The sequence below is a fragment of the Dryobates pubescens genome, chromosome 16 (genome assembly GCF_014839835.1).
Source record: "Dryobates pubescens isolate bDryPub1 chromosome 16, bDryPub1.pri, whole genome shotgun sequence".
In the NCBI taxonomy this organism is placed as follows: Eukaryota; Metazoa; Chordata; class Aves; order Piciformes; family Picidae; genus Dryobates; species Dryobates pubescens.
In genome coordinates, this window is record NC_071627.1 from 5595883 (window position 1) to 5609619 (window position 13737).

Consider the following 13737-nt stretch of genomic DNA (forward strand, 5'->3'; position numbering starts at 1 on the left):
TGAGGGCTCCCACCAGAGGGGTGGCTCAAATCCTCAGAGGGGTACAAAAACCACCTGAGTGGTAGGAGGAGAAGCCAGGCTCTGCAGAAAACCTGGAGGTGCTGGGTTGAGGAGGTGCTTGACATGATGGAGAGGGCCCACAGGAGGCCACGAAAATCATCAGGGGGTTGGAGCAGCTCTGCTATGGGACAGGCTGAGGGAGCTGGGGGTGTTCAGCCTGCAGAAGAGAAGGCTCCAGGGAGACCTCAGAGCAGCTTCCAGTACTTGAAGAAGGCTACAAGGAGGCTGCAGAGGGACTGTTCCCAAAGGCCTGCAGGGACAGGACCAGGGACAATGACCTCAAACTGGAGCAGAGCAGATTGAGATTGGGTGTTAGGAACAAGTTCTGCACCAGGAGGGTGATGGAACACTGCAACAGGTTGCCCAGGGAGGTGGTTGAGTCCCCATCCCTAGAGATATTCAAGGTGAGGCTCAGCAGGGCCCTGGGCAACCTCATCTAGTGGAGGATGTCCCTGTTGAGTGCAGGGGGTTGGACTGGATGAGCTTTGGGGGTCCCTTCCAGCCCAAGCCACTCTATGATTCCCTGAGCCAGCAGCCTGTGCTGGCAGCCCAAGGGCCAGCCATGTGCTGGCTGCATCAGAAGCAGCACAGACAGCAGGTCAAGGAAGGGGACTGTGCCCCTCTGCTCTGCTCTGCTCTGCTGAGACCTCACCTGCAGTGCTGTATCTAGCTGTGGACCCCCAGCACCAGAAGGACATGGACCTGATGGAGCAGGTCCAGAGGAGGCCACAAAGATGCTCAGAGGGCTGAACCTCCCCTGTGGGGACAGGCTGGGAGAGTTGGGGCTGGTCAGCCTGGAGAAGAGAAGGCTCCAGGGAGACCTCAGAGCAGCCTTCTAATGCCTGAAGGGGCTCCAGGAGAGCTAGGAAGGGACTTTTGACAAGGGCTGGGAGTGCCAGGACGAGGGACAATGAGCTGGGAGAGGGGAGATTGAGACAGGAGATGAGGAAGAAATTCATTGCAGTGAGGCTGGGGAGACACTGGCGCAGGTTTCCAGGGGAGGCTGTGGATTTCCCCTCCCTGGAGGTGTTCCAGGCCAGGCTGGATGAGACCTTGAGCAAGCTGGGCTGGTGGGAGGTGTCCCTGCCCGTGGCAGTGGGGTTGGAACTGGATGAGCTCTAAGGTCCCTTCCAACCCAGTTCACTCTGTGACTGTATCTAGCTCTGGACCCCCAGCACCAGAAGGACATGGACCTGATGGAGCAGGTCCAGAGGAGGCCACAAAGATGCTCAGAGGGCTGAACCTCCCCTGTGGGGACAGGCTGGGAGAGTTGGGGCTGGTCAGCCTGGAGAAGAGAAGGCTCCAGGGAGACCTCAGAGCAGGTGAGATGGCACCAGGGACTGTGCTGGGACCACCTGTAATGAGGAACAGGCTAAAACTGGGGCCAGTAAAGGTGAGAGCCACACAACTGATTTACTGGCTTGCATGCTGCAGCTTCAGGAGCTTGGTTTATTTAACTTGCTGAGCAGGAGATTGAGGAGGGCCTGGCTGGCACTGTGCAAGCAGCTCCTCGTGTAGGGAACACAGCCTGCTGAGAGGCTTTTTAACCTGGCAGAGGAAGGTCAGGCAGAACCCAGTTTCTGAAAGTCACTGCCAGACAAGTGGATTCAGTGTCTCTGTGACTCCCTGGGTGAAGAGCTGCAGCTGGACACAAGCTACTCTTATGTCTGAAGTGCTTTGCTCACAGCGTGGTGGAGACTGCTCTGTCTGGAGAAGAGAAGGCTCCAGGGAGACCTCAGAGCAGCCTTCCTGTACCTGAAGGAGTGCTGCAGAAGAGCTGAGGAGGGGCTTGTGACAAGGGCTGGGAGTGCCAGGATGAGGGGAATGGGTTTTAGCCAGGAGAGGGGAGATTGAGGCTGGAGATGAGGAAGAAATTGTTGAGAGTGAGGCTGGGGAGACACTGGCACAGGTTGCCCAGGGAGGCTGTGGCTGCCTCCTGCCTGGAGGTGTTCAGGGCCAGGCTGGATGAGCAACCTGGGCTGGTGGGAGATGTCCCTGCCCAGAGCAGGGGGCTGGAGCTGGCTGATCTTGAAGGTCCCTTCCAACCCAACCCTTTCTGTGATGACTGCACAGAGCACCGGGGGGCACTGACCCCCGTCAATGCCATGCTGCCACGCAGAGCTGGCAGGGAGCAGGGTGAAGCAGTGGCTGCTTTTGCTCTGCCGTGAGGAGAAGAGGCCTTCTGAGGGCTGCCAGGCAGGCTCTGACGTTGAAAGGAGGTGGTTTGTCTGGCAGAAGTGACGTTATTTGGAAGCAGACCCCTTGGGGGGAGGGGGGATGGCGGCTGTCACAGGCTGCCCTTCTGAGGCTGTTTGTTTGTGTGGCTGCAGAGAGCCCAGGGAGCCCTGCTGGGTTGGTTGGGGTTTTACAAGCAGAGAGTGAAAGCATAGGCTTGAGCTAGGGATGAGCCAGGGTGATGGAGGAAAGCAGTTTGAGACAGGCAGGCTGCAGGAGGAGCTTGTGGGGCTGCAGTGACGTCCTGGCAGTGAAGGCTTCTGCAGGCTCTACGCTGCTGCACAGCCTACAAAGTGAGCAGGGAGATGACCTCTGGGTGGTCATCTGCGCACAGCTCTGCCTTAGAATCATGGAGTTGTTTCATTTGGAAGAGGTCTTTAAGATCCTCCAGTCCAACCAGCAGCCCAACCTCACCATGGCCACCAAGCCATGGCCCCAGGTGCCATGGCCACAGGTTCCTTGAACACCTCCAGGGATGGGGACTCCAGCACCTCCCTGGGCAGCCTGGGACAGCTCCTTGACCTCAGCTCCCACCAGAGCTCTACACAAAGATCTCCTGGGAGGTGCTGGCCTAGCCCTTCATGGCAAAGACTGCAACTTCTCCTTGGGCCCCTGGCTAAGCCTACCTTTGTGGGGTCTTCCAGAGAGGCTGAGCTCAGCCTTCACTACTGCAGGTGACCTCTGTTCCTTCTTAGAGTCACAGAACCATGGAGCTGCTGAGGCTGGAAGAGACCTTTGAGATCATCAAGTCTGACCCCTCCCCTAGAGCTCTCAGTGGCACCACTGCTGCTAAGCCACTGCCACTCAACCACATCCCTCAGCACCACATCCAGATGGCTTTGAAACACCTCCAGGATGGTGACCCTAACACCTCCCTGGGCAACCTGTGCCAGGCTCTCACCACCCTCATAGGGAACAACTTCTTCCTCACATCCAATCTCAATCTCCCCACTTCTACTTCTGCTCCATCCCCCCCAGTCCTATCCCTCCCTGACACCCTACAAAGTCCCTCCCCAGCTTTCTTGGAGCCCCCTGCAGATCCTGCAAGGCCACAAGAAGGTCTCCCTGGAGCCTTCTCCTCTCCAGCCTGCACAACCCCAACTCTCTCAGGCTGTCTCCAGAGCAGAGCAGCTCCAGCCCTCTGCTCTGCTCATCCTCCTGGCCCTTCTCTGGACACCTTCCAGCACCTCCAACTCCTTCCTGGCACAGAGGCTCCAGAACTGGACCCAGAGCTCCAGGTTGCAGGTTGGCACAACTTGAGGCCATTTCCTCTCCTTCTCTCACCTAAGACCAGGGAGCAGAGCCCATCCCCCACCTGGCTCCAGCCTCCTCTCAGGGAGCTGCAGAGAGCCAGGAGGTCTCCCTTCAGCCTCCTTTTCTCCAGACTAAACCCCCTCAGCTCCCTCAGCTGCTCCTCCCCAGCCCTGTTCTCCAGACCCTTCCCCTTCTCTGGCCACACTCCAAGCCCCTCAATGCCCTTCCTGGAGCGAGTGGCCCCCAGCTGCAGGCAGCACCCGGGGTGCGGAGCGGAGGCGCTCGGAGCATCTAGAGCAGCCTCACAGCAAGCTTCCTACAGCCAAGGTAGAAGATGTGCTGCTGCTGCTGCTGCTCCTCCTCCTCCCTGCACGGGCCCTGCTGTCTTCTCAAAGGCAGGGGTTCAATGGCTTGACATGTTTGCTTGTGACAAAGCTACAGTGGCTGTTACTCATTTCCTTGTTATCTTGTAGGTACTTACAAAGAGTTCTTTCATCTCTGGCAGTATTTTTCCAGGCACTGAAATTAAAGCTTAACTGTTCTATAATTCTCCAGCTCTTCTTTTTTCTTCCCCCCCACCCCCCCTCCCCTTTTCTTCCTCCCCCCTCCCCTTCCCCCCTTCCTCCCCTTCCCCTCATCTCTCAAGTCAGGCTCTATTTTAGCTCACTTCCAGTCTTCTCTAGACACCTTCAGAACCTGTCTGGCTGCCTTCCTCTGTGACCTGCTCGAAGGGCATCCTGCTTTGGACTCCCTGAGCTGTAGGTGGGGGAATGGCCTGTTGGAGAATGGGACCCCCAGGTCCACCCCTTGGCGGACAACAGGATGCCCCTGAGCTGGCAAAGTGCCCTGGTGGCCCAGAAGGCCAGTGGCATCCTGGGGTAGGCTAGAAGGGCTGTGGTGCAGGTAGGTCAGGAGGAGTTCTCCTCCCCCTCTACTCTGCCCTGCTGAGGCCACATCTGGAATATTGTGTCCGTTTCTGGGCCCCTCAGTTCAGGAATGACCTCAGGGAACTGCTTGAGAGAGTCCAGCCCAGAGGCACAGAGCTGCTGCAGGCAGTGGAACATCTCCCTGTGAGGCCAGGCTGAGGGAGCTGGGGCTTGGAGCTTGGAGCAGAGGAGCCTGAGGGCTACCCTCGTTGCTGGGGATAAAGATGTGCAGGGCAGTGTCAGGGATGTCCAAGGACAGCACAAGGGGCACTGGGGGCAAGCTGGAGCAGAGGAGGGAACAGAAGGAGAAACTTTGTCCCTGTGAGGGTGCCAGAGCCCTGGAGCAGCTGCCCAGAGAGGTTGTGGAGTCTCCTGCTCTGGAGACAGTCATGACCTGCCTGGATGTGTTCCTGGGTGACCTGCCCTGGGTGACCCTGCTCTGCTCTGGCAGGGGGTTGGACTGGATGATCTCCAAAGGTCCCTTCCAACCCCTCTCATTCTATAGCTCTGGAAGCTTCCCAATTCCCTGTTTCCACAGATGGAAGCTGCAAAATTCCTTCCCCCTCTGCACAGAATCACAGAATGGTAGGGCTGGGAAAAGGGACCTTTGGAGTCCACTGAGTCCAACCCCACTGCCAAGGCTCACTATTTTAGCTCACTTCCAGTCTTCTGCAAGCTCCCTGAGGAGAGGGAGAGGAGAGGGAGAGGAGAGGAGAGGAGAGGAGAGGAGAGGAGAGGAGAGGAGAGGAGAGGAGAGGAGAGGAGAGGAGAGGAGAGGAGAGGAGAGGAGAGGAGAGGAGAGGAGAGGAGAGGAGAGGGAGAGGGGAAAGGGAGAGGGGAGGGGAAAGGGAAAGGGAAAGGGAAAGGGAGGGGAGCCTCAGAACCCCCCAAAATTGATCATACCCCCCCCCCCCAGCTCTGAAGTTCCTTACATCAGGTCTGGCAGCACCTGGGGTGAATTTAATCAGGTCCAACCAACCTAAAAGCAGGCAGCTCATCTAAATGCGACTTGTGTGTTCCCTCCCAGTTCTTTCCTGTCCCTCAGTGGTGCTGGTGGCCTTGTGGGATGCCTGATTGCCACCCGTTGGTAGTAAAGACATCAGCACCGCACCGCCCCCCCCCCCCCCCCCCTAGGGCTCAACCTCAGTGGTGTGTTGGTTCCTCTGTCCCTCTCCTGCTTTCCCCCTCCCCATCAGCCAGCTCCTTCCTCCCTCCCTCCGTGGGTGATTTCGGTGTCTTTTGGTCTCCCCGTGGCGTCTGCGTTTGAGTTCTCTGCCCTCATCAGCCTGCTTTTGCCCTCTGAACTTCCTGCTCCCCCTCAGCCACTCCTCGGTAATCACCACAAAGAAGGATTTTCCTGGCAGGATTGGGAAGAGGATAATGATGGAGCTTTAATGGCTGTTGGCAGGGAGCTCCTCCCGAGCTGGAGGCTGAGGCTGGGGAGAGAAAGTGTGAAGCAGGGTCTTTGAAAGCCTTTAACGAGCAGACAAAAGAAGCCAGGGTGACCCTCGATGGTTCAGAACCTCTCAGGATGAGAGATGGTGGCAGGCCAGAGGCTGGAAGGTGAGGGATGAGAGGAGAAGGCTCCAGGGAGACCTTCTTGTGGCCTTGCAGGATCTGCAGGGGGCTCCAAGAAAGCTGGGGAGGGACTTTGGAGGGTGTCAGGGAGGGATAGGGCTGGGGGGGATGGAGCAAAAGTAGAAGTGGGGAGATTGAGATTGGATGTGAGGAAGAAGTTGTTCCCCATGAGGGTGGTGAGAGCCTGGCACAGGTTGCCCAGGGAGGTGGTGGCAGCCTCCTGCCTGGAGGTGTTTGCAGCCAGGCTGGATGTGGCTGTGAGCAACCTGCTGCAGTGTGAGGTGTCCCTGCCCATGGCAGGGGGTTGGCACTGGCTGAGCCTTGAGGTCCCTTCCAGCCCTGACACTTCTGTGTTGATGTCTGTGCTGGGCAAGGATCTCATTAGAGAGGCTCTGGAGTCGGCTTGGCTGGGTAGGGGTCTGAGCTTTGGTCTCTGAGTGCACCAAGGGGGCAAAGGGAAGGCTGGAGGCAATGATCCAGGATGCTGGGCTCAGGAGGGAGCTCTGCAGCCTGCCTGGTGGGGCCAAAGGCATCTGCCCAGGGCCATCTCTGTGTGGAAAAAAGGGGCAGGAGAACAAGCTGTGGAGTGAGCTACTGGGGCAGGGGAGTGCAGGTCCTGTCCAAGGTGTGCTCCTCACCATGGGATGGTGCCTGCTGGGATGCTCTGGGTGCCAGTGAGGCTGTGGGTCACAGGTGGTGCCTGCTGGATGCTCTGGGTGCCAGTGAGGCTGTGGGTCACAGGTGGTGCCTGCTGGGATGCTCTGGGTGCCAGTGAGGCTGTGGGTCACAGGGCTGGTGCCTGCTGGATGCTCTGGGTGCCAGTGAGGCTGTGGGTCACAGGGCTGGTGCCTGCTGGATGCTCTGGGTGCCAGTGAGGCTGTGGGTCACAGGTGGTGCCTGCTGGATGCTCTGGGTGCCAGTGAGGCTGTGGGTCACAGGGCTGGTGCCTGCTGCATGCTCTGGGTGCCAGTGAGGCTGTGGGTCACGGGTGGTGCCTGCTGGATGCTCTGGGTGCCAGTGAGGCTGTGGGTCACAGGTGGTGCCTGCTGGGATGCTCTGGGTGCCAGTGAGGCTGTGGGTCACAGGGCTGGTGCCAGCTGGATGCTCTGGGTGCCAGTGAGGCTGTGGGTCACAGGGCTGGTGCCTGCTGGGATGCTCTGGGTGCCAGTGAGGCTGTGGGTCACAGGGCTGGTGCCTGCTGGATGCTCTGGGTGCCAGTGAGGCTGTGGGTCACGGGTGGTGCCTGCTGGATGCTCTGGGTGCCAGTGAGGCTGTGGGTCACAGGTGGTGCCTGCTGGGATGCTCTGGGTGCCAGTGAGGCTGTGGGTCACAGGGCTGGTGCCTGCTGGGATGCTCTGGGTGCCAGTGAGGCTGTGGGTCACGGGTGGTGCCTGCTGGATGCTCTGGGTGCCAGTGAGGCTGTGGGTCACGGGTGGTGCCTGCTGGATGCTCTGGGTGCCAGTGAGGCTGTGGGTCACAGGTGGTGCCTGCTGGGATGCTCTGGGTGCCAGTGAGGCTGGTGGTGCTGGCAGGGCTGTGCAGGAGCCCCGTGCCCATCTCTGGGGGCCGGGGCTTGGCGCCCCCCGCCCCGCCGCCGCCCTGCCTGCCCCGCTGGCCCGGGTGACGCCGCAGCTCCGCTCTTCTCTTGTGTTCCCTCCCAGTTACCTCATCGCCGAGTGACATTCTCTGCAGCCAGCCAGGCTCAGGACCTGCAGGACCCTTCCCAGCACAGCTACTACGACAGTGGGCTGGAGGAATCCGAGACCCCCAGCAGCAAGTCCTCGTCGGGGCCCCGCATCGGGCCGCTGGCCCTGCCCGAGGACCACTACGAGCGCACCACCCCCGACGGCAGCATCGGGGAGATGGAGCACCCTGAGAATGGTAGGAGCCTGCCCCACCACTGCCTGCCCCCAACCCCCCCCTCCTCAGGGATCCTCCCCCTCTCCCCCTCCCCCCCCCCCGCAGCCTGCCCCAGGCTCCTCCCCCTCGGTGCCTCTCCTCCCCCGGCGCGGGCGAGGGGCTCGGCTGGGACGCGCTCAAGCCCGGTGGGGTTGGGGGGCTGGAAAAGAGGTGAGGCTCAAAGCAAGAGAGGAGTGAGGCTGTGGTGGGGAGGGGAGAGGTGGGGGAGGGAGAGGAGGTGTGGGGGAGGATAGGAAATGTGGGGGTGGGAAGAAATGAGGGGGAGATGGGGTTGGTAGGAGGAAGATGGGGTTGGTAGGGGGCAGATGGGGTTGGTAGGGGGCAGATGGTGTTGATAGGAGATAGAAGGGGTTGGTAGGAGGCAAATGGGGTTGGTAGGAGGTAGATGGGGTTGGTAGGAGGCAGATAGGTATGGTAGGAGGCAGATGGGGTTGGTAGGAGGCAGATGGGGTTGGTAGGAGGCAGATGGGGTTGGTAGGAGGCAGATGGGGTTGGTAGGAGGCAGATGGGGTTGGTAGGAGGCAGATAGGTATGGTAGGAGGCAGATGGGGTTGGTAGGAGGCAGATGGGGTTGGTAGGAGGCACATAGGTATGGTAGGAGGCAGATGGGGTTGGTAGGAGGCAGATGGGGTTGGTAGGAGGCAGATGGGGTTGGTAGGAGGCAGATAGGTATGGTAGGAGGCAGATGGGGTTGGTAGGAGGCAGATGGGGTTGGTAGGAGGCACATAGGTATGGTAGGAGGCAGATGGGGTTGGTAGGAGGCAGATGGTGTTGATAGGAGATAGAAGGGGTTGGTAGGAGGCAAATGGGGTTGGTAGGAGGTAGATGGGGTTGGTAGGAGGCAGATAGGTATGGTAGGAGGCAGATGGGGTTGGTAGGAGGCAGATGGGGTTGGTAGGAGGCAGATAGGTATGGTAGGAGGCAGATGGGGTTGGTAGGAGGCAGATGGGGTTGGTAGGAGGCACATAGGTATGGTAGGAGGCAGATGGGGTTGGTAGGAGGCAGATGGGGTTGGTAGGAGGCAGATGGGGTTGGTAGGAGGCAGATAGGTATGGTAGGAGGCAGATGGGGTTGGTAGGAGGCAGATGGGGTTGGGTGAGAGGCAGATGAGGGTGGTAAGAGGTAGATGGAGTTGGTAGGAGGCAGATAGGTTTAGTAGGAGGCAGATTGGCTTGGTAGGAGGTAGATGGGCTTGGTAGGAGGCAGATGGGTTTGGTAGGAGGTAGATGGTGTTGGTAAGAAGAAGATGGGGTTGGTAGGAGGCAGATGGTGTTGGTAGGAGGTAGATGGGCTTGGTAGGAGGTAGATGGGTATGGTAGGAGGTAGATGGGTATGGTAGGAGGCAGATGGGGTTGGTAGGAGGCAGATGGTGTTGGTAGGAGGTAGATGGGCTTGGTAGGAGGTAGATGGGTATGGTAGGAGGCAGATGGGTATGGTAGGAGGCAGATGGGGTTGGTAGGAGGCAGATGGGGTTGGTAGGAGGCAGATGGGGTTGGTAGGAGGTAGATGGGGTTGGTAGGAGGCAGATGGGGTTGGTAGGAGGTAGATGGGGTTGGTAGGAGGCAGATGGGGTTGGTAGGAGGCAGATAGGTTTAGTAGGAGGCAGACTGGCTTGGTAGGGGATAGATGGGGTTGGTAGGAGGTAGATGGGCTTGGTAGGAGATGGATGGGGTTGGTAGGAGATGGATGGGGTTGGTAGGAGGCAGATGGGTTTGGTAGGAGATAGGTATGGTAGGAGGCAGATGGGGTTGGTAGGAGGCAGATGGGGTTGGTAGGAGGCAGTTGGGGTTGGTAGGAAGCAAATGGGGGTGGTAGGAGGTAGATAGGTATGGCAGGAGGCAGATAGGTGTGGAAGGAGGCAGATGGGGTTGGGATGGTGCAGACAAGGGCCCCAACAGCATGGTCCAAGATGGCAGCACAGGGGGCATGCAGAGCTGGGTCGTAGCCCAGCCAGCGGTGAGTTGTGTGCTGCAGCCAGGTGGTCCCAGGTGCCTGCCTGCCCTCATGGCAGGGCTGTAGGGGTGGTGGGGCTGTGCTGCAGCTCTTCATGCTGTGGTGGGTGTCAGAGGAGTGGGAGTGCCCTGGGGAGCAGAGGGGTGGAGCAGGCTCAGGGGCACAGAGCGGGGTGGGAGACGGGGGGAGTGGAGGATCAAAGAGCGTGGTGCTGGCCAACCCAGGAGCCATTGTCCTGCCTCCATTGGGCTCTCCTGGACACCTCCTGCTCGGGTCCACCTTTACCTGAGAGCCCACCAGAGGGGTCTGCAATCTCCCCACAGGAGAGCTGGCTCCCCCCTGCCCTGGCACAGCTTCAGCCCCAGTTGTGCTCCTCGTGCTGCCTCTGTGCTGCCTGCCTGGCTCCCCTCAGCGAGCCCACTCCCCGAGCTCTCTCCTCTGGTCAGCTTCAGTTGCTTCCTTGGACTTGGCTCTGGCTGTGCACATAACATCTACTTTCCTGTACCTGCTGTCCTCTTTGTGCTCTTGTGCTGAGGGGGGGGGTTGTGGTGGAGCTGGCAAGCTCAGAGGGATCTCTTGGGAGGAGGGATAAAGAGGAGGTGCAAGGGGGTCTCCTGAAGGTCCCCTCCTGCTCCTGGGAGCATCCTGGGCTTTGGGACAGGTCTGTAAGCGGTGTGAAAACGGCTTGAGGGTGTGTTCAACTGGTCTAGGGAGCTGCAAACCTGCTGAGGAGCACCAGGGGATCTGCTGGTCTTGGGGGTGTGGTGGAAGCTCCCTTCCTTCTTCCCAGGTTAGTCCCTGGAGTAACGCTGGAGTTCGCTATGCTCCAATCACTGAAGCAAGGTAATGGTGGTGCCAGGTCTGGCAGGGTGCCCAACACCATTTGTTCCTCTTGCAGTGGGAGGCACTTTGCTGTCTAGGAGTGTCACTTTTCTTCCCCAAAGTACCACCAGCCACTGCTCTGGGAAGAGCCGCATGGAGAGGTTCCTGCGGTGCTGGCGGCGGGGTGACGGTGCCAGGCTTCCCAAGTGCCCTTGGGTACCGGCTTGTGCCTGCAAGAGGGGCTTCAAGGGCATGTGGGCAAGGAGATGTAGTGGGGCAGGGGTGGTGATGGGCCTGGGAAAGGAAAATGTAGTGGCCTGAAGGGGACAAGGCCATGATGAGGGAGAAGCTGAGCTAAAAGCAGAAAGAGGAGGACCTGGGGGGAGGGGGTCTGCAGCAGGAGATGGAGGGCAGAGAGGGCTGCCTGCAGTCCTTGGCATGTCCACTGTCTGCCCAGTGGAGATGGAAGGTTAGAGGACATCACCCAGAGCAGTGGCTCTTCCAGGCATGGCTCTGTGCCCACAGCCATCACCAAACCCAACCTGCCCTATGAAGGAGGCAGCAGGGGGACACCACACAACCCATCCATGAGCAAACCCAGGGCTGACACAGAGCTGTGAGGAGGCTCCCAGGGGATAAGCAAGGCCATGCTCTGCTCACTGCCCCACAGCCTGGCCTGCCTTGGCTCCCTTCACGTGGCAAGGCTTGGGAAGTCAGGCTCCAGTGCCTCCAGTAACCCTCCTGAGCTGCATGAAGCAGGTTCAGAGCAGAGGCCACGGCAGGCCAAGGTGCTGGGCAATCCACCCACGCTGCCCCTGCTTGGTCCTGGGGCTCTGCAGATAATCTGGCCAAGGCAGTTCAATGAACTTGAGGGGCTGGGGTCAGGGTCATGATCTGCTGAGGGCACCCTGGCACCAGGCCAGGTCAGGAGACACTGCTCTTGCTGCATCAGTTCATCAGGGCTGTGATTCCCACAGCCCTCCTGCCCAGGATGTGCCCTGCTGCCTGCAGGGGCGTTGGGCTCGATGACTTTTGGAGGTCCCTTCCAACCCATTCCATTTTTCACTGTGAGGGTGACAGAGCCCTGGGGCAGGCTTCCCAGGGAGCTTGTGGAGTCTCCTTCTCTGGAGACATTCAAAGCACGCCTGGATGTGTTCCTGTGTGACCTGCTCTGGGTGATCAGTAAGTGTGCAGATGGCACCCAGCTGAGTGGTGCTGCTGGCACCCCAGAGGGACCTGGACAGGCTGGAGAGGTGGTGCCCAGGTGAGCCTCATGAGGCTCAGCAAGAGCAAGTGCAGGGTCCTGCAGCTGGGCCAGAACAATCCTCACTGTCAGTACAGGCTGGGGAAGGAAGGGAGAGAAAGCAGCCCCCCAGGAAAAGGACTTGGGGGTGCTGGTGGGGGAGAAGCTGGGCAGGAGCAGGCAGTGGGAGCTTGCAGCACAGGAGGCAAATCACAGCCTGGGCTGCATCCAAAGCAGTGCTGCCAGCAGAGCCAGAGAGGGGATTCTGACACTTGGCTCTGCTCTGGGGAGACCTCACCTGGGGCACTGCATCCAGCTCTGGAGCCCTCAGCACAGGAAGGACCTGGAGCTGGTGGAGAGGGTGCAGAGGAGGCCATGACAATGATCAGGGGGTTGGAGCAGCTCTGCTATGGGCCAGGCTGGGGGTGTTCAGCCTGGAGAAGAGAAGGCTCCAGGGAGACCTCAGAGCAGCTTCCAGAACCTGTAGGGGCTACAAAGAGGCTGCAGAGGGACTGTTCCCAAAGGCCTGCAGGGACAGCACCAGGGGCAATGGCTTCAAACTAGAGCAGAGCAGATGGAGATTGGATGTGAGGAACAAGTTCTGCACCAGGAGGGTGGTGGAGCCCTGGAACAGGTTGCTGAGTGGAGAGGGGATTGGACTGGATGAGCTTTGGAGGTCCCTTCTGGCCTGGACCATTCTATGACCCTGCTCTGGCAGGGGGCTTGGACTGGATGATCTTTCAAGGTCCCTTCCAGCCCCTGTGATTTGCTGCTTCTATGCTATCAGATCTCTCAGCCTTCTTTGCCCAGAGCAGTCTTGGTTGCCTCAAATCCTCCAGAGCTATGAATGGAACCACCACAAGCTTTTGGGAGTCCATCTCCCCAGGATTTCTCCAGCTTCTTGAGCACCCCCTCAAAGACACCAGAGTTGGGGCTGAGATTTTGTGGGTGGGTTTCTTTTTCTTCCTCCTTGGTGAAGCTGTGAAGACTGAAGGCCATTCTTGACCTTCTGTTGAAGCCAAGAGACAAAGTGGCTCCTTTCAACCCCCAGCACCCTATCTGGAGGCTGTGCATTTCCCCAGCCTTTCATCTGGTTATAAATATCCAAGAGGAGGAGAGGGCTTCCTTCCATTGCTTTCTCCAGGAGATTATCCCTGCAGCCCAACCAATCTGATAAGCAAGTATGCAAGGCTATTTATAGCTCTTCAACTGGAAGACAGATCCATGCCTTCTCTTTGTAGATGGTTCCTCACTTGATTAACACACATAGCAGTGTCCTCCTTTTTTTTTTTTTGGACCCTTTTTTTTTCTCTTTTGCTGTGCAGACTGCAGTAAAATGCTGTATTGCAGGGGCTGAGCCTTTCCTTTCCTTTCCTTTCCTTTCCTTTCCTTTCCTTTCCTTTCCTTTCCTTTCCTTTCCTTTCCTTTCCTTTCCTTTCCTTTCCTTTCCTTTCCTTTCCTTTCCTTTCCTTTCCTTTCCTTTCCTTTCCTTTCCTTTCCTTTCCTTTCCTTTCCTTTCCTTTCCTTTCCTTTCCTTTCCTTTCCTTTCCTTTCCTTTCCTTTCCTTTCCTTTCCTTTCCTTTCCTTTCCTTTCCTTTCCTTCCCTTCCCTTTCCTTCCCTTCCCTTCCCTTCCCTTCCCTTCCCTTCCCTTCCCTTCCCTTCCCTTCCCTTCCCTTCCCTTCCCTTCCCTTCCCTTCCCTTCCCTTCCCTTCCCTTCCCTTCCCTTCCCTTCCCTTCCCTTCCCT

At 58.6% G+C, this 13737-nt stretch overlaps 1 protein-coding gene across 3 annotated transcripts in view; it reads left to right on the forward strand.

Annotated features, from left to right (window-relative positions):
• Positions 1-13737, forward strand: part of PCDH1 (protocadherin 1) — an 89064-nt gene that overhangs the window by 34960 nt on the left and 40367 nt on the right. For all 3 annotated transcript variants that reach the window (XR_008462646.1, XM_054168659.1, XM_054168660.1), the window contains exon 4: positions 7715-7934. Coding sequence is in view for 2 of the 3 variants with exons in the window: in XM_054168659.1 (XP_054024634.1) it covers positions 7715-7934 (220 nt within the window). In the remaining variant the exon portion in view is untranslated. The remainder of the gene's footprint in view (positions 1-7714; positions 7935-13737) is intronic.